General features: G+C 55.8%; 1 protein-coding gene across 15 annotated transcripts in view; it reads left to right on the top strand.

Annotated features, from left to right (window-relative positions):
* The window catches only part of TNS1 (tensin 1), a 201,537-nt gene that overhangs the window by 170,192 nt on the left and 5,827 nt on the right, over window positions 1-25,518 (top strand). For 10 of the 15 annotated variants that reach the window (XM_078071301.1, XM_078071307.1, XM_078071303.1 and 7 more), the window contains 12 exons: window positions 2,029-2,121; window positions 3,182-3,220; window positions 11,020-11,218; window positions 14,153-15,219; window positions 18,298-18,384; window positions 19,141-19,272; window positions 19,646-19,738; window positions 20,389-20,466; window positions 22,298-22,369; window positions 22,597-22,765; window positions 23,780-23,848; window positions 24,315-24,347. In XM_078071301.1, coding sequence (XP_077927427.1) covers window positions 2,029-2,121; window positions 3,182-3,220; window positions 11,020-11,218; window positions 14,153-15,219; window positions 18,298-18,384; window positions 19,141-19,272; window positions 19,646-19,738; window positions 20,389-20,466; window positions 22,298-22,369; window positions 22,597-22,765; window positions 23,780-23,848; window positions 24,315-24,347 — 2,131 coding nt within the window. The remainder of the gene's footprint in view (window positions 1-2,028; window positions 2,122-3,181; window positions 3,221-11,019; window positions 11,219-14,152; window positions 15,220-18,297; window positions 18,385-19,140; window positions 19,273-19,645; window positions 19,739-20,388; window positions 20,467-22,297; window positions 22,370-22,596; window positions 22,766-23,779; window positions 23,849-24,314; window positions 24,348-25,518) is intronic. The other 5 variants (XM_078071304.1, XM_078071300.1, XM_078071308.1 and 2 more) reach the window with 3 other exon arrangements.

The raw sequence follows: 25,518 nt of genomic DNA, 5'->3' as shown, positions 1-25,518 counted from the left end.
GGATGGAAGCCACGTGGGCGGAGCTAGGGTTAGATTTTGCCATATGTGTCTGTTTCCATTCTTCTCTGCCTGCCTTTGCCAGCCCTGCTGCCCCAGTGGGGAGAATAAGCAGAGGTTTCATCAATGCACAGGGTTGGGAGAGAAGACAGAGGCGGAGAAATGCGAGGAATCCTGCTCTCGGAAAGCAAAAGCCTTGCTTGGCTTCGGGGCCGCCCACTCGTCTGCCTCAGCAGAAGAGCCAGACGCCTGGCGATGGGGCATGAGGGACTAGGGAGCTGGAGGTGCCGGAGCTGGGACCAGGAGAGACCTCCCGCTGCCTCTTCACCTCTCCTTCCCCTTGGCTCACTGGCCCACCTGTACCTCTGCTGCCCCGCCTGGACCAACCCACGCACGCCCGTGGGTTGGAGATGCTTCGAGGGCATTCCATGGACAGTGGTGGTCTCTGAGGCTGGGCTCATTCCTCCATAGTTAATTACATTCCAGTTCGTTCATTTGACAAACATTAATAAGTGCTTGATAAGGGTCTATTGCAAGACACCATTTTCAGTAATGGGCAGGGGGGCTGGAGGGGGGCAGAAACCGAATCTGTGTGTGTGTGTGTGTGTGTGTGTGTGTGTGTGTGTGTAAGGAGAGGGAGGGATAGAGACATGCAAGCCTAGACCTACCTTATTACTGGGCTGTGTGCGTTTGCACACATTTGTCCCCTCTGCTGTGTTTGTCCACTGGGCATCTGAGGATGGTGTGAGGATGGAGTCTGCCCCCATCCCGACCCCTGTGATTTCTCACTGTTGCTGTGTGTACCCGTGCATACACCCACATGTGCACAGATAAGTTGTGGATGTTGCGTACAGTGAGAGATTGTAGCTTTTTGTTTCCTGCAGGTCTCTCTGTCTTTTGAGGAAAGGAGGAGGTGTCCGGGGGGGGGGGGTCCTGGAGCTGCTGTGTGGGGGCCAGGCACCCGAGGGCCACACCTGGTCTGTTGGGGCCATTGGTGTGTGGCGGGCAGGCTTGGGCTCTGGCGGACCTGTGCGGCTGCCTGTCCTCAGGGCCCGTGGCCTCTGCACACTCCCAGTAGCCGTGATAAGAGACACAGAGCTCTTTTCTTTGCTTCTTAGAGATGTGTTAGGAGACACAGCAGCTGCCACTGAGAAATCTCGTGACTGGGCCTGCCAACCACCCTGCAGTCCAGCTCGGAGTCCGGCCATGTCCTTGGCTGATGGGAAAAAGCCGGACAGCCCTTTCTGACCTTGTGTGTTACATGACACCTCTAACCCAGCCGGGCGGCTCGGAAGGGCCCTGGGGTGTGCACAGGGAGTTGGTGCTCTTGGCCAAGGATTGTGGAGGTGGAGCTCCTCCCTCTTCCAGAACACCGAGATTTGGGGGGGGACAGAGAGCCCCACACTGAGAAATTCTCTCTTCCTGGGGTTTATAAGTGGCATGGTTCGCTGGGGGTCAAAGACCTCCGGTTGAGGGCTGCCCTGGGTCTCAGGGTTGGCACGGCTCCGCCCGTGATCCCTTACTCCTTCCGTCCTTTACAGGATGCGCCATCTTGATTTCCCATTTCCTTTTGTTCTCCCAAGTCCATCCAAGTGCACGGTGTGGAAAGACTGTGTGTGTGTCGGGGCGGGAGCGGGAGGATGAGGGAAGAGAGACTATAGTATGGGGGACGTCAGAGATAGCCAAAGAAAGCTGTGTGTATGTTGTGAGCCATGGCGATGCAAGGGGACCGCAGTGATGCCACCAAGGGCCCCAGCGTAGAAGTGATTTGCTCGAGGTTGAGGGCCAGGGCTGGGTTGCGGGGCAGCGCCATTTCCTGACTTTTCACTCTACCCTCTGAGCTGTGGAGAAACACGGAGATAGGAAAGGAAGCCCTGGGGCTGGGGCTGGCTCCCCTGTATTGCTTCCTGCTGCCCAGCCCTCACCAACATGTCCTCAGTTAGGGGTGTCCCCGCTCCTGCCCCTCTTCCTCTCCACACACCTCCTTCACCCCGAGGCTCACTGCCTGTGTCTCCTTTCTTCTTGGCACAGTGCGCTCCCCTCCAGGTCTGGCCAAGACGCCCCTGTCTGCTCTCGGCCTGAAACCCCACAACCCAGCGGACATCCTGTTGCACCCTACAGGTGGTGAGTGACTCTAGCTGGAAGGGAGGTGGTGGGGGGGGCCAGAGGGAGGAGTAGGGGTTGGAGGACCCCTGTGGTCCTGGGCAGGGCCTCAGGATCTCATCAGAAAGTGCCCAGAAGTGACGGGTTCTCAGGACCCTTCTGGAAACAAGATGGCAGCCTGGCTTTGTGCCCACAATGCGGTCAGGCCTGAGTGGGGGCTCTCTGTGTAGGGCTTGAGCCTTCATGCCCATGGACAGGTGGGGTCAGTACCACTCCCAGGGCCCTCTGACTTGGGGATTTGGAGGCTTGGCCTCAGTTTCCTTGGACTTGGTTAGCTCTCTGCCAGAAGCCTGGCTCCACCGTCCCCCGAGTGTACTTGTGGACACGCACACACGGATGTACACCCCCCCCAGGTCACACCTCCCACTTCCTTACCACATCCCCCCTCCTCCCTGTGGGGAAGGGGAGAGTGGAGGGCCCTGGTCCCTGAGTGGCCATTTCCAGTAGGCCGAGCCCAGAAGGGTGTTCTCTAGACTCTGGTTTTAGGGTTGGGCTGGGGCCTTTGGGGCCAACTTGGCTTTTCTTCCTTAGTCACCGGAAGACTGATCCAGCCAGGTAGGAGGGCAATGACACGCATGTGTGACCCATGCGGACACATGGCCGGCATAGCTTCCCGTCCGGAGGTGTCTGCATGGCCGGGGACACTGAGTCACCGGGGAGCAGAAGGGACCTGGGGCTGCCTCTCACCAGCCAGCACCCTTCTGCTTGAGATGCAAGCCCCAGGTGCACGGGCTGTGAGGGGGGCCGGCTTTGTCCCCGAGAATGAGGCCCTCCTTAAACTGTGTGTCCTGAGCCCCCAGGGCCGTGTCAGGGTGGACCTTACCTCTTACCCTGGGCTCTTCTGCCCTGGCCTCACCCTTGCTTTCCTGCCTCCTTTCTCTCAGCAGATTGTCTTTCAGGAAATAATCTCTGTTAATCAATCTCTCTCTCTCTCCTTTCTGCTCTTCCTCTCCTCATCCTCCTCACCTGCCTCTCTTTCCTGCATCTCCTTCCTCCTCCCTCCCCTCTCATCTTCCCTCAGAGGAGGATGAGGGGAAGGTGGTGACCGAGCTTCCCAAAGGTAAGTGTGGCTTTGCTGTGGGGCTGCTTCCTGCTCTCGGGGTCCGGGCATGGCTGTTCAGGAGGAGCTTGCTCAGGCTGGCTCGGGGGCAGCTCTCTTTCCTGACAGGTCTCAGGTGACCGGCCACATAGCCTTCTGGTCCCCACCCCCTGGTGATGAGCTGTCACCCTGGATGCTGCCTGAATTCCGACAGGCGAGCTGGGCACAGGTTCAGGTGTTGCCAGCTCCAGGCGCCAGGGCAGTGGCACCTGGTGACAGTCCCCCCCTCCTGCTGCCTCCTCCCCCAGCGGCACGTCCGCTAGCTTGCCTGGGGTGCAGCCAGCCCCCTCGGAGGGCGAAGGGACGCACATTCTTCCACTGCCTGGGGCGCACTCCACGTGCATAGCTCGGAGCAAGCTTTCTCAGCAGTCTTAGAGCCGAGAGCAGCCTCCCTGAAGCCCTTGCTTGGTTTCATATCAACACAGATGGTGGGAAGTCTGTCTTTCTGGGAGCTTGGATGCCTCTGGGGATCTTAGAACAGCAGTGGATCCACTCGCACACGAATGCATTGGGACACCCATGCACATAATTTTGACAGTTTCAAGGAGTTCGCATGTCTGTGGATCAGCTTTACCCTCGATTTCGATGAACCCTGCATTGTACATGAAGCAGGGAAGGGGACGTGAGCAGAGAAGGGAAAGCAGAGAGGGGACATAATCTGGTTGGAGGCCTTTAAGTTATTAGGGACAGAATTCTAATGATGACTCAGAGCATCAGGTGAAATGAAGGGGGTGCGGGCCTAGGCCGTCTGTATGTGGCTCTGGGCATCAGTGTCCCCCTCTCCTTCACCAGGGGGCCTTGGATGAGGGGGGCACTGAGGTCCCTTCCAGCTCTGATATGTTAGATGTTCTGACTTCCCTCCTGGGCCCTGGTTTCATGTGGCCTGGTTTCCTTAAAGGCTCTATCTTTAAGGAAATAATAAATCTTTTAAAGATTTATTTATTTGAGAGCGAGAGAGAGCAGGCGCATGCACATGCATGCAAGCGTGAGCAGGGGAGGGGCAGAGGGAGAGCATCTTCAAGCAGACTCCCTGCTGAGTGTGGAGCCCAGCGCGGGGCTTGATCCCAGGACCCATGAGATCGTGACCTGAGCTGAAACCAAGAGTCGGATGCTCTGCTGACAGAGCCTCCCAGGTGCCCCCTATCTGCTTTTCTGAAGCCCACTTCCCACTCACCACCTTGAGGCTGTGCCCCTCTCAATCTGCCGTCACCCCAGAAGATGGCTGCAGCTTCCCATAGGCTTCGCCCGCTTGGAGCCAGCCAGAGTTTGGGCAGCAGAACCAGGCTGCCTGGGCGTAGCAGATCGAGGCGGCCCCCAGCAACAGATCCCAGAGAGGGAGGAGCCCAGCGTGCTCTTGGCTGCCCCTCCCTCCTCCCCCCAGCCTTCTACCCGGGGAAGGGGCTGTCCCCCAGGCTTGCTGCTGGCTCCTGGCTCCTGACAGGGCAGTGAAGATGGGACAGGAGTCCAGAAATGCTGGGGCCTGGAGCCCACTCACAAACACTCTCCAGTGGGAGGGTCTGAGGGGAGATTATCCCACAGGCTGACAGGCCCTGGATGTCATGTTTCCCGCTTGGGGGTGACACTTCAGAGAAGCGAGTATCGACAGTCGTGAACCAAGACCTGCCTGTTTCACGAATGACTCTGCCTGCAAGGCCCCGAGGCCTCTGGCCCTCTTCCATATGTCCTGGAGCCACAGAGTTCGGAGGGAAGGTTCTTGCAGATGTGCTCAGCTACATCCACCATTTTCATGGATGTGGGGCTGAGACCCGTGCTGTGGGGGTCGGAGTCTGGAATTTCTGCCCAAGGCCACAGTGAGGAGGCAGCAGGACCCAAATTGGACTTACTGGTCTCCCGTCTCTTAGTCCAGGGGCTATTTCAAAGCCCTCCTCCTGCCTCCAGGCACCGTGCCCTGGGATTCCAGCGTGGGGGTCGGAATTGCTGTCGCGGTCTGGGCAGTGGGGTGGGAGAGGGGCAGGGAGCATGGCTGTGGGCAGCCCATTCATTTTTCCTGACTCATGTACCACCTCCCGGGTCAGACTAAAGCACATTCTTTGCTGACCCTCTGAAGCTCTGCTTGATTTCCCTGCTGAGACTATGATGGGAAATTCAGAAAAAGCTGCCTGTGAGGAAAAATGGTCAGAGGCAGAATGATCCAGCTAGAGGAGAAGCAGGCTTTAAGGGAAACTGCTCTGGTCAAGGCCCTGTGCTAAATGCTTGTCATGCATTCCTTGTCTCATTCACTGATTCATTTATTTCATATTTTGTATGTCTACCATGTACTGTGCACTGTGCCAGGCTCTGGGAATGTAATGATAAGCCGTACTGTGATTCCTCATTTCGTGGAGCTTGAGCCAGAATGAAATTACTTGCAATGAGCAGGAGCCAGAATGAAATTACTTGCAATTACATATTAAGATAGTGCTCCAAAGGGAGGGGATATAGTTTATGAGACCTTCTAGCCAAGAACCTGACCTTGGCTGAAGAAGTAAGATGTGAGGGTGAGTGACATTAACTTGGTAAAACCGGGAGGTGAGAAGAGCATTCCATGTAGAGGAAAAGCATGTACAAAGGCCCTGGGGTCAGAGGGAACTGCATGTTTTTGTTTTTGTTTTTGTTTTTCTAGGAACTGCAAAATCAGTGAGGCTGAGAGCAAGAGGGAGCTAGAGGCTGGAGCAAGGGGGGGATGGGGTACAGATGAGGTTCAACAGGCAGGAGTGGCACCATGTGGGACCATTGTCACACCATCTTGTTTAACAATCACAGAAGCACTGAGAGGAAGGTGGTAGGAACCCCATTTTACCGATGAGGAGATGACGTTTAGGGCCGTTAAATGCCTTGTTTAAGGCCTAACAGTCAGTCAGGGGCATGACTGAGAGTCAACGCCCAATCAGTGGAGGCTGCCCGTTTCCATGTGACTACACTGGGCACACCCCCTAAACAGTGGGGCTGGGGCCTGGGTGCTCTTCTCCATGAAGGGGGGCGAGGAAGAAAGCCTGCGGCAGTGCAGACGTGAGGTCAACATCAACAATATCTTCCCAGTGGTGAAACAGGGCAAGAAAGTGTAGAAGCTTCTTTCCCAGAGGAATGGGAAAAGGGAACATTCAGGTTCGGTTCTGTTTGTCCAGATGACTAGGTGGGACAGATTTGGCGGAAAGGAAGACTTTGGACTCGAAATGGCCCCTCTGGGGGATTGTTCCTGCTCGGAGATCCTTGGGGGTGGGTGTACTGTGGCATCTGGGATTCTAAGGCCGTGCTGTGCAATGCAGATTTATTGAGCACCTATTTTGTGCCAGGTCGTGTACTAGGCACTGAGGGTGTACCCACTGCGGGTATAAGGTGAGATACCCTGGTGAGGGCAGGGATGCCAACAAAGAACTCAGCATTCGGGAGAAGCACGGAGCAGGGCTTGGAACAGGGTGTTAGGGGAGTTCAGAACTCCTGTGTATGGCCCAATCTAAAAGGCTTGAAATTCCAACTTTTGAGCTCCTGGACTAGAACTCGGGCGTTTCTTTATTTCCTCCCTCTTCCTCACGCACATGTCTTCATTTTACTTGGGGTGGGCAGGCTCCTTCTCTCCAAGTAAAGAACATTTCCTGGAGGCAGGAAATGCACTTCAGGGTGTGGGTGAAGAGCTGTCAGTGCCCTGGGCCTGGTGGGGCCCAAGTCACTCTTATGCTTCCAGGTGCTCTCAGCTGCCAACAGCCACTTAGAAAAGTTTGAGCTCTGGAATGTTCTGTGTGAAGTGCCCTCTGGCCCCACCTCTCCTACTCTTCCCAACTCCTTTGGGTGGAGCTGCTCCAGGCAGGAGGAAAGTAGCAGGAGAGGGTGGGAGAGAAGGGTGGAGGGAGGCAGGAGCAGGTGTGGCTGGGGACAGAGGCCGGCACCGGGGGCTGCTTAGAAACGCTGGTGTGGAACGGAGCAGGAAAGAATGAGAGCGAACTTCCCCATCTCTGTCGCTTGATCCTGGCTGGGCAGGTGAGTGGTCTCATTCCCCTTGTACAGATGAGGAAACTGAGTCCCAGAAAGTTTCAGCAACCTGTCCCAGGTCACCCCTCCAGGAATTGAAAGAAGGGGGAATCCCACGAGTCGTCATGTTGTCCTGTGGTTGGGAAGAGAGAAAAAGCCGAGGAATAGACAGAAAGAGGAGGTGTTTTTAATACGGTAACTGACTCTGAAAACTTGGGAAAACTGAGTTTTTGGCCTTAAAGGTTGGTTTTGAACAGTTCTGGAGATGGACTCAAGAAAGGAAGTAATTTCCCAAAGGTCCCTCCTGCTTCAGGTTCATGAGAAACAGAGACGGAGACAGAGGGCTTTGTTCGTCTCTACCCCCGGGTGGGCCTGGTAGGCCAGGAAGGGGTGACAGATGGTTGCAGACTAGCCAAGCAGACACGAGGATGGTCACGCACCTAGCGGGACTGGGGAAGGGAGGTGAACAGGTGAGGGCAGGGCCCGGTGGGCTGGGTCACTGAAATCCTTCTAGGCCAGGAGCAAAGCCCTGAGGCTGGTTGGCCTCTGAGCTCAAGGACTATTTCCTACCGTGTGGAAGGAAGGCAGTTGCTGCTTGTCCCTGGGGAGCAGTCCTGTCCCCCGAGTTCAGACAGAGTCCTCCCCTGGCTTTCTGTGGCTCACGATCCGGTGGCAATGGGGAAGGGGCTGATGAGACTGATGCCTTACAAATGTGACCACCCTGGGCTTTCCGACTCCCCAGAATTTCTAATATGCCGTCCCATCGTCACCCTGTGCAAACTACGGGCAGGCCCCTGGCCTGGGGCTCAGGCTATTGCGTTCGGGCCGGGAGCAGTGAGTGGGGACGCAGCCTTGTCTAAGGGCGAGCAGGCCCGATGGGAGTCAGCGTCCACGGGTCCCAGGCATGGCTCTGTTCTGACTAGGGGACAGGGTGCTGAGGCCCACTTTATCTCAGTTTTACTGTTGGTAGAAGGGGTACATGTACTTTTTTTTTTTTTACAGGTGGGGTGTAGGGTACTGTGAATTGCTTACCCAGTGTTTGGGCCTGGGTCCCGGTAGGAAACAGATGGCTCATTCTGTGGGGCAACAGAGAGTTTCATGGACTATTTAAAAGGTCTGGGTAAAGCAGTGATGGATGGTGAAGCACCCCCAGGTGATCCCTAGCAGGAGGAGGGAGCCATTCCCACGCCAGACCTGACGGAAAGCAGAGAGCTGGAGGAGAGGATCCCTGAGCAGAGCTGTGGTCTTGGGTAGAGGGATGCAGCCACCGACCCCTTGACCTTCTCTCTCACTCTCCCATCTCCTGCCAGGCCCGCCCACTGGCTAAAGGCCAAAGCCTTCCAGAGCCCTAGGACCTGAGGGTCTGGGTGATGCGGTCAGTACTGGCCTACAGGGACGCAGAGCAGGCTGGACAGTGGACCGGGAGGACATCGACGGGTAGAAGAGCACAGACTTCAGGGATCATCCACGGGGCTTGTAGCTTGAACTTCTGGGGTCAGCACGAATTCCAGGGAACGAGAAAAGTGAATGTGTGCCTCTCAGGTCCTAGTTATTATGCATCTCTGTGTGGGTGGGGCTGGAGGGTGAAGGTCAGGCATCTACTAGCTTATAGGATAGATGCATGTCAGGGGCTCTCTGTGTGCCCGGGGGTGTGTGGGGTGCTGTGAATATCAGCAGAGAGCCTGGGGTGGCCAGGGAGCAGATGGATCCTTTGCTGTTTCTCCGTGGGAGAGGGGGTGCCGCCGAGTGTTGCAGGCATGCAGGTGAAGCGAGAGCCTGGAAGGGTGCAGGAGGAGTTTTCAGAGAGTGACCCAGAACGGTGAGGGGTGGGAGGGGAGCGTGGACTCTGGCTTTGCGTCTCCATCGCCGTTTCTATGGGCTCCTTGTCGCATGGCAAGGACACAGCTAGCCCCCCAAGACTAAACTGGCTCCCTGATTTTTAGCTGGCCGATGTGTGCGCCGTGGGCTAGGGGGCTGGCTCTGGGCCAGACTGCCTGCATTCCTGGGCCAGCTCTGCCCCTTGGTGCTGTGTGATGGGGTGATGAGCTACTTACATTCTCTGATTACTTACATTCTCCTACTTTTCTCATGTAATTGTTTGCTATTTTTATCATTATTAATAGTTCTGGCCGACATGCTGGAGGACTGGGTAGCCGCCAGCTCTCGGCGTCCCCGTGAGGCTGTGGCCCTTCTCTAGGCCACCAGGAGCCGGCATTGAGAGTCAGGAGACCGTGGTGCTAGTATCTCTGGCCACTGATTGGCTGTGTGTTCTGGGGCAAATTTCTCTACCTCTCTGGGCCAAGAAGAGGGGTGAGATCAGGGGTCAGCAAACTGTGACCAATTCTGGCCCACTGCCTCTTTTTGTAAAGAAAGTTTTATTGCAACACAGCCACGCTCTTTTGTTTATGAATTATCAACGACGGCTTTTGTGCTCCCAAAGCAGAATTGACTAGCTGCCACAGAGACCAGCTCCTAAATGGTCTGAAATATTTACTATCGAATCTCTCATAAAACGTGTGCCTGAGCCGGACCAGAGGGTCTCTGCAGCTTCTTCGGGCTCCAGCCAGGTGCTTGGGCACGATGGGCACAGAATCCATGCCTTTGGAGTGAAAGTGGCCTGAGGCTTCTGTGAGGTGGGTGGGTGGCCCGGGCCGGTTGGGTGGGGCTTTTGAGGAGGCCTCTGGTGAGGCTGGCCTCTGCCTATATGGACGCCAGCTTTGGGCACTGAGGTGACTGGCTCTGCATCACCCTGTGCCCCACCCCCACGCACTGTCACACAATCCTGGCCCGCGAAATCTCCAGGGGCCTGGCCTGCCCAGGACAGCACACACCCTTGGGTTCTTCACTTTCTTAGGCAGGTTTCAGCAGATGCCCTGATTGGGGTCAGTGTGTGAGCTGGGCTCCGATCATGTCCCACTTGGGGGAGCCAGGGCGGTGCCAGGTTTGGAGGTGGTAGGAGCGTCGTCGATCCCTGATCGTGTCCCAGGGGAAGCCAAGAGTGGCCTGCTTCTTCTCTCTGTGTAGCCCTGAGAACCTTTCAGGCCTGGCCTCAGAGGTCTAGGAGGAGGGTCAGGCAGACGCTGGCTGGGCGTCAGATCTCCTCCTGGTCGTGCCTCCACACGTCGCACGCCCCCGGCCTCAGCATCCTCACCTGTAGAATGGCCTTTCTGGCCCTTGTCCCCCAACTCCCCGGATTCTTAGGCTCTTCTAAACACCAGGCAGGGATAATGATGTCAGTCTCGGGAGGAATGCTAAGTGTGTCAGGCAAGGTGGGTGGGAGTGTCTTGGCGTAGAAGGGGCTGGGCGTGACTCGCCGCCACAGGCCTGTTGCTAGGCCAGCAAGCCTGTTTCTGGATTCTGGGCGTGGGTGGAGCCCATGGGAAGCCTGGAGCTGTTCTGAACATGGGCAAGGCTGGCCTGGAGCTCTGGGTCCATGGCAGAGCAGACTCCAACTGGGCCAGGGGGCACCTAGGAAGGAAAAAGCAGCTAAAAGGGGTGCCTGGCTGTAGGAGGGAAGATTCTACGATGACTATGTTCAGAGGCCAAGCTGGGGTCCATTTCTGGGAAGCTTCTGTGTGTGAGGCCCGGTTAAAAGTTCTGTGGGGGCTCTCACAGCTTCTCCAAGACACTGGGAAGTGGGGTAGGTGTGGGCTGGCTGGAACCCCAGAAGTGCCCTGTGCATGCTTGGCTGTCCTTTTGGGGCTGTCCCCACAGGCTGGGGAATTCCCTGACAGGTTGGGAAGGGTCTACACTGCACCCCCGTGGATCTCAGTCTCTCTTCTGCCCCCTTCCAGAGCCCCGGAGCTATGTGGAGTCGGTGGTGAGGACAGCAGCGGCTGGACCCCGAGCTCAGGACCCTGAGCCCAAGAGCTTTAGCGCCCCAGCTGCCCAGGCCTATGGCCACGAGATGCCCCTGAGGAACGGGACCCTGGGAGGCTCCTTTGTCTCCCCCAGCCCCCTCTCCACTAGCAGCCCCATCCTCAGTGCTGACAGGTAAGTGGGGAGGAGGATCCAGGCCTGGATCTGCCTAGAGCATGGATGGGCAGAAATCACATCCAGATAGCTGTACCTTGGAAACCAGCCCACCGCATTGAGAGAGCATCCCGGGTTCCAAAGCCCACGGGGAGCACGAGGGTGGACGAGCTATAATTCCCAGGCTGAATTTGATCCCACCGTCCAGAACTGTGCTGGAAGGAATGGGAGCCACCATGGTGAACCAGTCCTTCCCCCAAGTTCAAAACCTAGCAACGGCAATCACGATGTAGTGCATGCTTCCGGTATGCCAGACACTTGGTTAAATGCTTTATCTGGTTATTTTATTTAATCCTCTCAGCAATCCTGAGAGGTAAGTACTCTTATGGTGCCACTTTTCAGAAGAGGAAACCAAGGCACAGGGAAGCCAAGTAGCTTACTCAAGGTCCTGCAGCTAAACAGTAGCAGAAATAGGATTCAGACCAAAGGTGTCTGGTTCTAGAGCCCACGTCTCTCCTCTCCCCTGGGCCTGTGTCTCTGTGCCCGCCCATCCCAGGCTGACAGTCAGATGTGCCCAGAGCAGACGTATAAGGGCTTGGAGCTCCCGGTGAGAGGCTGTTGTTTCTGGCTAGGGATGCAGAGAGGGTTTCTGGGGGCTGGAGGTATTTGTGGTGAGGCCAGAAGGATGAGCAGCTGTTGAAAGGTGGAGGAGGAGGAGGGAACGGGCATTCTAGAAGGAACAGCACAACCAGGGCAGAGGGCTGGGGTGTGGACCTGTTGGTGCCGTGGGGCTGAGGGCACCCAACTACAGGTGGGGAGGTGGATGGGTGGCTGGCGTTCTGAGTGGGTCAGACAGAGAGGAGAGCCTGGAATCAGGCCGGGGAGGGCTGTGAAGAGGGAGGCCCCCATGTGGGGGGTGCAGGGGGAGTGGGCTGTATGCTTTGTGACAGGGAGAGCGGGATGTGACACGGCACAGGGAGCTTGAGATCAGCCCAGGCAAGGCAAAGGGTGCCAGGCATGGGGGGACGGACTGGGCTCGCCTGCCCCGACCAGAGCGCTCCTCCAGGAGGGGAGACTGCTGCTAGGCATTCCTTTGCATGTCCACCCCCTTTCCCAGCCTGGCCTCCCATGGGGCCCAGAAACTGTCCAGCCACCCCCTCCTATTGTCACAGGCCAGGCCCGGTGCAGAGTTTGCTGTGTGCCCTATGCCCTTGGCCCAGCGCAGCGTGCCCCTCCCAGGTCAGAGTGGGGGTGGCCCGGCGAGCAGAGGCTGTGTTCTTCTGCGTTCTAAGAATTCGAGAACCTCAAGCTGAGCATGCACCCCCAGTCCATCTCGCCCCTCCCCCCCCCCCCCCCAGCCTCTGGACAGGGCAGATGGCTCCGTTTGTTGGGAAGTCTGCTGGGCAGAAGGTGAATTCTTCCTTTAAAGGAAGGGGGATTTTCCTAACCTGGCTAGCCGCTGCTGCTCCTGTTGAGGGAGCCCTAACCTTAGGAGGTTTTCACTGTTTCTCACTCAAATTCCTCCTGCTGTGGAGTTGGCTCTTTTCAGGGCTCAGGAAGCTAGCATTTCCCTGGTGGGATTAATCTTCCAGAACTCCATGTCAGTGGCCCCCACCCCACCCTGCTCCGCCTGACACATCCTCCCATTCCTGAGTCCGTGGTATTCCGTCCCAGGAATAGCATTCCACTCTAGCTCCTTCTGGGATTCGGGGTAGACTTTTTCTTGGCCTGGCCCATGACCTGCTTCCTGCCCTTGGCTCTTGCCCGGCTCCCCACCTCCTGTCCCGCAGCGACCGGAGCTTATCCAACCTGGCCTCGAGACTCCTTCCAGTCTGTAGCTCCAGGCTTTGGCCCATCGTCTTGTGTAAGGACCACCCCCTCCACCCTTGCCCCCTGCCCAGGGGCTCCTGCTGCCGAGCCCCCCTGCTACCTCCCTGCAGCCACAGCTTAGGCGGGGTCCCTGTCAACCTTTGCCTCTCCCACCATATCATCAGCGGGTAGGAGTTTGGGTCTGGAAGGAATCAGCATTACCTAACCCAGCCCCTTCGTTCGCCACATGAGGAAAGTTGAACAGGTTTCCAGCATCTGGGTTTCCCAGCTGATGGGCCATTGCATTGCGCAGCTCTACAGACTTGCACAAAACTTCAGAGGAGGATCTGTGATTGTGGCTATTTCCCCAGGGACAGCCCCCTCTGAACTGAATTTTATTGGAGTCTTAGAATGGGGAGCGACCTCTGAGCTCATCTAATCTAACCTCCCAAAGGAGGAGATCCCCTGGCCACAGCATTCAGGTCCAGAAGTTGGTCAGCTTCTGCTTAAATACTGCTAATGATGGGAGCCTCATTACTATGCAAGGCAGCTTGCTAAATTAGTGGCCAGATCCAACAGCTGGAAAGCAGGCCTTACAATAAGCTGAGATCTCCTTCTATGAGACTTGTTGTCTGCTTTTTGGAGCTATCCAGCAATGAAAGCCCAATTCCGGCACTCTCCGTGTCCAAAGACGATAATAGCGTTCTGGGAAAAGTGAGTCAAGGCGGGATACTCCCAGTAGGAACAGGAGCCAGGTGGTTTGACCCCTCCCTGGTGTTCTGTTTCGGTGATGTTGGAGGTGACATGAGGCTATCTTCAGTTTCCATTAGAGGAGACCCCCCTGTTTTGACTTGTGGTTTAGGAGTCAACAAGGGGCAGTGAAGAAAACATGGGCTTTGAAATTAGATGCAATTTGAGTTAGAACCCTGGTATTTTACTGTGGGTTGTGAGCTTAGTGCTTCACCTCCCTGAGCCTCCGTCTCTTCTTCTGCTGGTTCCATAGGGTGATGTACAAAAGTCATGACATTCCAGCAAACACGCCCGTGGAGCTCTTGTTGTTGTTACTAGCGGTGGGGGGGAGGGCTGCATGCTCACGGACAGCCTGTCCTTCACCTTGACATCTCACCCTGCCCCCTCTCTTTCTAGCACTTCAGTGGGGAGTTTCCCATCTGGGGAAAGCAGCGACCAGGGCCCCCGGACACCCACCCAGCCTTTGCTGGATTTGGGCTTCCGTTCCGGCAGCCTGGGCCAGCCCAGTCCTTCGGCACAGAGAAGCTACCAGAGCTCTTCTCCTCTCCCACCCGTGGGCAGCAGCTACAGCAGCCCCGACTACTCACTTCAGCAGTTCAGCGCCCCGGAAAGCCAGGCGCGGCCTCAGTTCACTGTGGCCGGCGTCCACACAGTGCCTGGGAGCCCTCAGGCTCGCCACAGGACAGTGGGCACCAACACCCCCCCCAGTCCTGGCTTTGGCCGCCGGGCCATCAACCCCAGCATGGCTGCCCCTGGTAGTCCCAGTTTGAGCCACCGCCAGGTGATGGGTCCAGCAGGAACTGGTTTCCACGGTAGCACGGTCTCCAGCCCCCAGGGCAGCGCAGCGACCACTCCGGGAAGCCCCAGCCTGGGCCGGCATCCCGGGGCCCACCAGGTTTCAGGCCTCCACGGCAGTGTGGCCACGACTCCGGGAAGCCCCAGCCTGGGCCGGCACCCTGGGGCGCACCAAGGCAGCCTGGCCTCTGGTCTCCATGGCAACGCGATAGCCAGCCCTGGAAGCCCCAGCATGGGCCGGCACCTGGTAGGGTCTGGATCTGTGGTTCCCGGCAGCCCCAGCCTGGACCGGCGCATGGCCTGCGGTGGCTACTCCACCCCTGAGGACCCGAGACCCACGCTGTCCCGGCAGAGCAGTGCCTCCGGCTACCAGGCTCCCTCCACGCCCTCCTTCCCTGTGTCCCCTGCCTACTACCCAGGCCTGAGCAGCCCTGCCACCTCCCCATCGCCCGATTCGGCCGCTTTCCGGCAAGGGAGCCCCACACCAGCCTTGCCCGAGAAGCGGAGGTTGTCCGTGGGAGACCGAGCGGGCAGCCTCCCCAACTACGCCACTGTCAACGGGAAGGTGTCCTCCTCGCCTGTGGCCAGTGGCATGTCCAGTCCCAGTGGGGGCAGCACCGTCTCCTTCTCGCACACCCTGCCCGACTTCTCCAAGTACTCCATGCCAGGTGAGCCCCTCCTTCTGCTCCCGCCTCCACCTTGACGGATCGCCTGCTGGTTAGGGTATCTGTTTCTGCCTCTGCTCTGCTGTCTCTTTGGCACACAATCTCGAGCAGATCACTGACTTCTCGGCCTCAGTCTCCCTGTCTGTATAATGGGAGTTGGAGGTGTCCTCAAAGTAAGGGTGTGGGGGCAGTGATGAGGACGTGGGTGCCCATGAGGATGATGAAGAGGAGGGGAATAATAGTGATGATCTTACTGGGAACGATGATCATCACCACCAGCCTAGCTTCTGCCCCTTGTTGAGCACATGCTCTGAGCCAGGCACGAGCTCTTTAATCTGCACGGCTGCCTGGCACAGTAGATATTATTGCCCCCGCTTTATTTTATTTTATTTTATTTTATTATTTATTTTATTTTATTTTAAGATTTTACTATTTATTTGAGAGAGAGAGAACATGAGCAGGGGTAGGGACAGAGGGAGAGGGAGAAGCAGGCTTCCCGCGGAGCAGGGAGCCCGATGTGGGGCCCCATCCCAGGACCCTGGGATCATGACCTGAGCCGAAGGCAGACCCTTAACGACTGAGCCACCCAGGCGCCCCCTTATGACCCCCAGTTTATGCAGGAGCAAACCGAGGCTTAGAGAGACTCAGTCATTTGTCCAGGGCTCCACACTTAATAAATGGCTTCTGATCTAGGCCCACGTACCCTAAAGCTGGTGCTCTTAAAGCATGATTAGAGTTGTCTTATCATGTTTCCATACTTGTGATTTAGCATCACCCTGAAAATCTGCCTTCCAAACCTGGACCTCCTATGTTTGGCTGCCCACAGCACTCTGTCCCCGCCTTTTGATCCCACTGCACACACATCACTAATAACAGATCAGGCAGCCGGCTGCACTCTGGGCCAAGGCCGGGGGTTGGGCATGTTCCCCGGAATCTGGTTCGTGACCGTGAACCGGCCCGGCTTCACGGAAGCCCATGTGTGTTCACTCACTGAATTCTTCACTCATCACCAGAACTTGGCATTTTTTGCCTCCATGTAGAGGGCTCATTATCTAAACACAAAGGTCAAGGCCTCAGCTGATCAGCAGCCTCTCAGCCAGACCTCAAATGTGACTACTGCTGAGTGGCCCCAGAGCTCTGGGGCATTTGAGGACGATTTAGAATGTTTCAGGCAGCCTGCGGTGGGCCCCAGCTGCCTAGATGCTCAGTGTGACTCGCCCGGGTCCTGCCCTGAGCCTGCCAACCCGGGGCCTCTACAGCGCCCCTGCACGCCCCTGCTTCCTGCTGCCCACCAGAGACATCTGGTTCCCAGCCCCTCTTCTTGGAGGATGGAAAACTTCTAGTAGTTGGGACATTTCCTGTTTCCCACCATCTTCCCTGCTTAAAATAGCCATTGGAGTCAACACAGGAAGGCACATGGGGTTGTAGCCGCCTCTGACAGCTCATTAGGCCCCAGCAGCAGTGGGGGCCTGGGGCTTCAGAGCAGAGAGAGAGGCAGCAAGCAGCACTTGTGGCCCAGCTGCCTAGCCCAGAGGCCCCCCTCCGTGCACAGCTGCCAGGAAAGGGAGCCGGCCTACCCCCTTGCTGTCCTCCGGACACCGGTCCCAGGGCCGAGCACGGTGTAACTGACAAGTCGAAATGGACCAAGCGCTGGACACACAACCTAACTCGTGTCTCGGGTCCGCGCCATCAACTTCACAGCATTAACACAAGCTCACTCTGTCCCAGCTTCTCTCTGAAGAAAGGAGAGCAGAGAAACATGTGCAGTTGGAATCTTCCTTTCTTCCTCTTCCCCCAACCCCCCTTTTGTTTCTTTGGTGCCAAAAGATGAAGGAAGAGCTTGGAGAGCGAGGGCCACACATCCTAACATCCAGACAAGGAAGAGAAGGTGTAGCCAGCACGGAATTGGCGGCTGTGTTTCCTTACCTGGGAAGGTCTTACAGGAGCCTTTCTGAGAACCGCCTGTGCGATTTGGGTAGCCTCTCCCTCTCTGAGCCTCACTTCCCTCATTTGTATAGTTAAGTGGTTGGACTGGATGCTCTCCGAACATCTTCCTGAACCTAATGCTCCATAAGGCATCTCTGGTCTGCAGAGGGTCTGGGTGAGGGTCGTTTGCCAGGGAAGTGGGGTAGGTATATGACTCAGAGTAGATAGCCTCTAGGCCATCCCCCTCCTCTGTTCCAGAGCAGGTCCTCCTCTGTTCCAGGGCAGGGCTGAATTTTTGTGTGTGTGACGCAGAACACGGGCTCTCCATATAAGGCATGAGGGGGTGGGCGGGGGGGCTTGGGGAGAAGTGATGGGAACGTATCTTTCTTCCCTCAACTTCGAGGTGGTTTTGACACGGGAAATCCATCTTGTGGCGAAAGAGGCCAGAAGGTGGGTGCCTTAGCCTGTGGGAGAGAAGCTGCAGGAAGGGTTTAGTCCAAATCTTCTGGGGAAAGGAGGGGACAGGGTGAAGGAGGGGCTTTCCTCTGCTCCGTGAGATTTGCTGTGCCAGGCTCTTCGAGAGAACAGCTCCATGATGTGTGAGAGTTGGCGGGGATTGGGAAGGATGGGCAGGCCGCTCGAGGTCCCTTCCAGCAGTGAGGACGCTGCCGTCCTGTGCTAGTTTTCTATGACCACCATGACAAAGTACCGCACACGTGGTGGCTCAAGACAACAGAATTTAAGCCTTCCCGGGCTGGAGGCTAGAAGTCCAAAATCAAGGTTTTGGCAGGGTTGGTTCCATCTGGAGGCTCGAGGGAGAGTGTTCCAGGCCTCCCTCTTAGCTTCTCGTGGTGGGTGCCAATCCTTGGTGTCCCTTGGCTTGTAGATGCATCCCTTGGTCTCTACCTCCGTCTTCATGACCCTCCCCACGTGTCTCTCTGTCTCTTCCCCTCTTCGGATAAGGACATCAGTCATATTGGATTGGGGCGCACTCTAATCCAGCACAACCTCATCTTACCTTAATGACATCTGCAGAGACCCTATTTCCAAATAAGATCACATTCACAGGTACCCGCGGTTCGGGCTCCAACAGACCTTCTTGGGGGGCTACAATTCAACCCCTAACACTGTTTCTCTCTCTTGATCTCTCTTTAGACAACAGCCCCGAGACACGGGCTAAAGTGAAGTTTGTCCAGGACACTTCCAAGTATTGGTACAAGCCTGAGATCTCCAGAGAGCAGGGTGAGTCCTGGGTGCCACCGAGGGTCCTGTGGTCCATCAGAGGTCACAGCTGGCTGCTGCCCAGCATGTCTTCCTCGGGCAAGGAACACAAGCAGACTCACTCCTTTTTGCCGTATGTGGTGGTCACACAGAGGGGCTGGGATCAAGGTCAGACAGTAAGATGCCCCTCCCCAGGCTGAAGTGTGGGAGGACCGAAGCAGGGTTTGTAGACCCATGAAGGGTCCTTAAAAGCAGCCAAGTCTGGATTTGCCAAGCACAGTAAAAGGCCAGCCAAGGTAATAGCAAATCTTAGCCCTCTGTCTATGTGAGGTGGGAGACTTTTGCACATTTTACGGAAAGAACAAAGTTGGGATCGTGGGGCTGGAGATGAGGCCCGCCTCAGGCTCCCAAGGCAGGTCCGGGTGGATGTAAGGCAGGCGTTGGGGATGGGCTCGAATCCGGACTGCTGCCTGCGGGTGTAACTACGGTTTTAGTGGAACGCACCGTGGCGATTCGCTTCTGTATGGTGCGGCTGCTTGAGGCTGCCGGGGCAGGGTCCGGTACTCGCAGTAGGGGGCTACACGGCCTATGGAGCCTGAAATATCTACTACCTGGCCATTCATAAAAGACGCTTGCTTACTCTAGCAGAGGAGGACCCTTAGGGGTGTTTAAATTCTAACTAAAGAACGAGATTCGATAGGCCTGATGAGTCTTAAATAAGGCCAGCGCCATCACCGTCTTCTCTCCTCTTCTCTCCTCATTCCCTTCCAACCCCAGCCATCGCACTCCTCAAGGACCAGGAGCCGGGGGCCTTCATCATCCGCGACAGCCATTCCTTCCGAGGGGCCTACGGGCTGGCCATGAAGGTGTCTTCTCCCCCTCCGACCATCATGCAGCAGAATAAAAAAGGTAGCACCTCCCCCTCCTCGAGCAGGGCTTCCGGACCATGTGCTCTGTCCTGTGTCCTCGGAGCCTGAGGTGCCCAAGGACCCTGAGAGCAGCAGGGGAGCTGGTCCCCACTGAATCAGACTCTTCAGGAGGATGAATCCTGGGCCTGGTGATGGTTGGGGTCAGAGCACAGGGAAGCAGGATTATGGGGACCCTGTGGTTGTGTTTGCTTGAGCGGTGGTCTCTCCATTCTGGGGGTTCTGGCCGTACTACCCGTCCCACCCTTGCTCCCCTCACAGAGCGTGCACGTGGGGAAGGGATGGAGTGCCGTTGGCAGGTGCTGGGAGGGCACCACGAAAAGTGCTCCATCCTCCTGTCTTTCTCTTCATCCCAGGGGACATGACCCATGAGCTGGTGAGACATTTCCTGATCGAGACCGGCCCCAGAGGAGTCAAGCTCAAGGGGTGCCCCAATGAGCCAAACTTTGGTGAGCTGTCCCCCATCTCCACAGCCTGCCCACAGAGTCTCAGGCAGTCCCCGGTCCCCCTTGTTGTGGGTGCGGGGAACAGTGGCCCCCGTCCCCTGAACTGTGGCTGCTTCTCTCTGCCACATGCTTTCCTGCATTTGTCCCACTCCACTGAAATGCATTACCATTAGAATTTGAATAACAACCCTAACAACTGCCTATATCTACCGCCCCCTATGATGTGAAGGTCACCATCTGGGAACCTTATATTACTTGTGGTCTCCTAACAGTCCTGCATGGCAGGACTAAGCTAGACTTACCCAAGGAACACAGAGCTAATAAGTGACTGAGCCGGGATTTGATCCCACAATTCTCTGATACTTTGGCTGCACCATCCTGAGAGGGGCCCTAGCAGCTGGAAGGACTAAGGAAAGATGTTAGGAGGAATTTTCTGGAAAAGAAACCTTGTGGCTGTTAGAGGGAGACTCTGGAACCTTCTCCCTTAGATCTTGCTAACAAAGAGGGGGTGGATTTTCAGCTTCATTGGTGGGATGAGGGAGAGGTGATAAAGAAGCTGGAGATTACGGATAGCGGGGTGGGGTGTCTGGGCTCCTCAGCACCCTGGCCCACTCCCAGGGACGCTGGTCCTGACGTGCTATCTCTTCCCACAGGGTCTCTCTCTGCCCTGGTCTACCAGCATTCCATCATCCCACTGGCTCTGCCCTGTAAGCTGGTCATTCCAAACCGAGGTAGGAACGTGAGACTCCTTGCTCTCCAAGTACATCTTTGAGCTGGCCTCCTCCTTGTGTCAGCTCGGCCAGCCACTCTAGAACACGGGCCAGGGTTGGAGGACACGGGTCATTTTGCCAATCCAGGGAAATTCAAAACTACTCTCCTTCCCCCCACCCTGCCCCCACCCATTAAAAAAAAAAAAAAAAAGGAAAAGTTCTTTAAAAAACTTAACTCCAGGAACACACGTAATTGACTTGCCAGATTGTTCTGGAAAATTCTCTGGTGGCTTTTAGGAATTCTTTTGTGAATCTTCAGAATAAGCCCAGGGGAGGCACTAGAAGTAGGAGACAGTGATGGGGAGGACCGTGTGTGGAGGATAAGATGGACATCGGTGGGCGGGGTTGAGGGAAGGGGAAGGGGAAGGCAGATTTAGGTCGTGGGGGGTGTTGCCCAGGGGTTGGAGGTTGATGTGAGTTAAGAGGAGGGAGAGCACTCAGAGGAAGAGGTGGCTGGTGCCTCATGGCGTGGGAAGGAAACGGGGCCAAGATGTCCCTGGAGTTTCCGGTCCGCTTGGCTGTGGCGGTGTTCTCTGACTGAGGGGATGCAGAACTGACGGAAAGAGCAAGGCCTGTTGATTGTGGAAAGTATAAATGGAGCCTGAGAGCCTCAGGACATATAGATGAGAATTTGAGGGGGACCCTGGGCCCAGCGAAGGAGAGTTTAGCCTCTCTTAGAGAAGTGTTCCAGCTTTGGAGGATGGCAGATGGACATCCAAGACCCTTTACAGTATAGGCTTCTGCCACCCGGCCCCACATACGAGGCCCATGTGAGGGGGATTATGCTCGGCCCTGACCTCGAGGTCTAGGAACTGGAACCTGGGTCCCTTCTTCCCATCCTCTCTGTTTAAAACTAGGATATCCAGAAGTGTCTCTGGGACTTTCTTCCAGTTTCTCTTGGAGCTCCTGGGGTTATGCCCACACACAAAACCTCCAATATTATTTGATAATTTCTATGTATCCAACTCAATTCATTGAATTATTAATGATAATTGACCAACATTATTAGTTTAAAAGTTCAAATACAACCTAAGTAGCATTATTAACCCCGCAATTTGGACACCAACTAAATTATAGTTCTATGAAATTTATGAAAGTAGTTTAGCGATTATAAAACTGTTTGATATTTACATTGTATAAAACAGTGCTTCTCAAAGTATGGTTCCCAGACCTGCTGCATTGGCACCCCTGGGAACTTGTTAAAAATGCAAATACTCTCAAGCCCCACCTACTCAGAAACTCTGGGGTGGGGCTCAGCAATCTGTTTTAAAAAGCCTGCACTCCAAAGTCTGAGAAACACTGGTACAGACAATACTCAGTTCTTATTAATATTGAAATTAGAATTGTGCTGCATTAAGGGCTTGATGATGTAGGGCATTCGTTGATCTACACAAAGACACATCCATGCACAATGATGACAGTGACATCCATTGCCACTTGAAGACCTGCTTTATGCCAAGCACTGGGCTCACACTGTATGGGGGGGCATCTCAAAGCCCCAACAAAATGGGTACGATTGCATCTCCATTTTATAGCTACTTGGCAGATACTGGGGCGAGGCTCTGAGCCCCACACTGTTGGACCCCAGAGCTCTCAACCCGTGTGCTGCATACTTACAGTCATCGTTGGAATGTTCAGCCTGGACACACACGTGCCAACTGCTGGGGCCTGTTATGAAAAGCAGTATCCGTTGCACAAAGTATTTGCAGAGCTTGCTTGAGGCCCAGCCAAACGTGTGCTGCTTTCTAGCTCTAGAGTTTTAATTACCAGCTGAATTAAGTTTTTGTCTCAGACCCCACAGATGAATCGAAAGATAGCTCGGGCCCTGCCAACTCCACCACTGATCTGCTGAAGCAAGGGGCAGGTGAGTGGCCACCCCAGACTGGGTCCCCGCCCAGGCCTCTCCTCTTGCCCGCCCTGTCCCCTCCTGCAGACCCAAATATCTCTGGGCAGTCCAAATTTCTCTGTGTGGATGCCTGGCCTGAGGCTGGCCTAAAATTCATCAACTCCTTCTCCCCCAAGAGATGACTTGGTGTGTCATCCCCACCCACTCTGGCCCCCCTGACTCCTCTTTGGGGGGGTTTATTCCAGCCTGCAACGTGCTCTTCGTCAACTCTGTGGACATGGAGTCACTCACTGGGCCACAGGCCATCTCCAAAGCTACTTCTGAGACACTGGCTGCTGACCCCACACCAGCTGCCACCATTGTTCACTTCAAAGTTTCTGCACAGGGAATTACACTGACTGACAACCAGAGAAAGTAAGGCTTTTCTACTTGCTTCCATATTGGGCTCTCTCCTTGTGACCCATCTATCCATCTATTTACCCACCCACTTACCATTCGTTCCTTGTACTCATCTTCCACCCACCCATCCACCTACCCACCCATGCATCCAGCTATCCACCTGCCCGCTCATCCAGCCACCTATTTACTTTTCTACCCACCCATCCATCCTTCCACCCAACCACCCATCCATCTACTTACTCATCCATTCACCAACTGATTTGCTCATTCCTGCATCCATTCATCCTCCATTTATCCTCCTCCACCCATTTATCCTATCATCCATTTATGTCTCTACTCACTCATTCATCCATCCTTCCACCCATCCACCTACCCATCCATACATCCATCTATCCACCTGCCCACTCATCCGGCCACCTATCCACTCTTCTACCCATGCATCCATCCTTCCACTCAACAACCCATCCATTCTTCCACCCAACTACCCATCCATCCTTCCACCCAACCACCCATCCATCCACCTACTCATCCACTCACCAACTGATTCGCTCATTCCTGCATCCATTCATCCTCCATTTATCCTCCCCCACCTGTTTATCCCATCATCCCATTCATTCATCTATCCTTCCTTCCATCCATCCATCCATCCATCCTTCTACAATTGTGCCTGCATTGAACACACAGCCATAAATGCAATCAATAAAAGTGCCTGCTTTCTAGAGTGGAGCCTTTCCTCTCAGGCTCTCCCTCCTGCTTCTTTCCTTCCTCCTCCAGGGTCTGCTCATGTTCTCCTTCAATACCAGTTTCTTCCTTCTTTTCCTACTTACTAGCATTTGGGACATGTTTCAGTGACACGTCTATCTGTTCCTGGGCATTGCTTCTATGAGCAGCCCAGGCCATCTTGCGTATAAGGGGGAGGCGGGTTCAGCCCATGACAGCCACGCACGGTGGCCTGACCTGCAAGGGGAAGGTGGGAAAGAGTGGTCATTTCCGCGCTTATTCTCTCTTTATCTGGTGTCTGTGCCACAGGCTCTTCTTCAGACGACACTACCCCCTCAACACTGTCACCTTCTGTGACCTGGATCCTCAGGAGAGAAAGTAAGGCTCTTGCAGACCCCTTCCCTCCCGCCCATTTCTGTAACACCGGAGTCTCTGTGTGTGCATGCATGTGCACGTGTGGGTGTGGGCATATATTCTTGGTTCGACTTGAAGGTCTGCCTGTGTCCGTGAGACAGTGAGTAATTGTGTTGGGTAGCTTTCTGAGTTTTTCCCACCACACATTTGGAGCCCCTCCCAGGGACCCATATGCTTGCTTCCATGTCCTCTGCCATATCCTTGACCTCGAATCTGCTTCTCCTCTTCACATTGGGGAGAGCTCCTTGGGAGACAGGCCACAGTGTTCTCTCCACCGTTAATGCCTCCCCCTGTGTGATCTTTGGAGGCTCCCATCCCCCTGGAATGGGGTCTCCCTTCTTCCCCCAGGAGGCCTGGGCATGCACGGGGCCGGGTTCTGGAGTGGTGAGAAGGTGTAGTGTTTTATGCTGTGGTGTGTTTCTCTCCACAGGTGGATGAAGACAGAGGGAGGTGTCCCTGCTAAGTAAGTGTCTTCTCCCCTGCCCCAGCCGGCTGCTCCTAGGGGAAGCCTAGAATCTGGGGCCGGGGTAGGCAAAGGGCAACAAAAGCACTTGTGCTGGGGTCAGTCACTCAACTTTGGAGGAAAGCTTGGCCAGCCAGCGAGGTCTTTTGCCTTCTCCTGCCTCGAAGCTGGAGGCCCAGCCTCCAGTCTTGTCACCTGGCCTCTCCTAGGACCAGACCAGCAGGATCTGAGGAAGCAGGCAGAGGGCTGGCAGTTATATTGGGGGCAGCGGCCATGGGGCAGGGGGTTGCTTGAATGGTCTTTCTGCCCAAATCCTGCTTCCTTGATTCCCACCCTCACTCTTTTGGTGAGCGTCTGTGAATCCTGTGGTCAGGAGTGAATGTTGCTCAGCAGTGGACAGCACCATGAACGCCCCTGGGAGCGTCCAGAGGGGCTGGGGGGACAGAGGGGACCTCGCCTTGCCCCAGGTCACATAAAGAACTAGTGGCCCAGCTGAAAGAAGGACCCAGGTGTCCAGCCATCTCAGAGCATGCCTCATACCTACTTCAGCCTTCTTTGAGTTCCCAGGGCCGTTAGGGACTCCGAGTCCCTGACCTAAGCAGGCCAGAGCTTCGTGTCTGAAGGAGCTCATGCTCAGTCACCACCGGGCCCCGCAATGGGGAGACAGTGGGTTGGGGACAGAAGTGGGCTGCTCCCAAGCCCGGAAGTCATTCTCCTCATTCCGGAGCTGGTTTTATGCAGAGCTTCCTGTTGACACGGCCTTGCTCGGCAGGGCAGAGGCCCCGAGGCCCCGGAGAGCCTGGCTCAGTCAGGCAGGGACCAGGGGGAGGTATGCGAGGCGCCTCAGGCCCCAGATTTCAAGAGGTACTTGATCGCAGGTCCTTGCAAGTGCTCCTCCCTGCCCTGGGGCTGAGGTTTCTTGCCTGGATCCATTCCGCCTGAGCAGAAAAAGGACTTGGCAGTCGTTGAACTGGCCTCTGGAGCCAGGGAGCTGAAATCAACAGCAGGGAGGGCAGGCGGGCCGTGTTTAGGCTGGTGAGATTGGCTGGCTCTCCACCCTGGCGGAACCAGGCAGCCAGGGCTGGCTCGAGGTCATGGGGCGGCTGGGAGCCACTCCCTCCCTCCGCCCTTACTGCCCTCCTGGGCACCGGCACCGAGGAGCCTCAGCAAG

The sequence above is a fragment of the Halichoerus grypus genome, chromosome 4, assembly GCF_964656455.1.
Source record: "Halichoerus grypus chromosome 4, mHalGry1.hap1.1, whole genome shotgun sequence".
NCBI classification, from domain to species: domain Eukaryota; kingdom Metazoa; phylum Chordata; class Mammalia; order Carnivora; family Phocidae; genus Halichoerus; species Halichoerus grypus.
The sequence above is the reverse complement of the archived record's forward strand: the minus strand, read 5'-3'. Positions and strand labels throughout refer to the sequence as shown.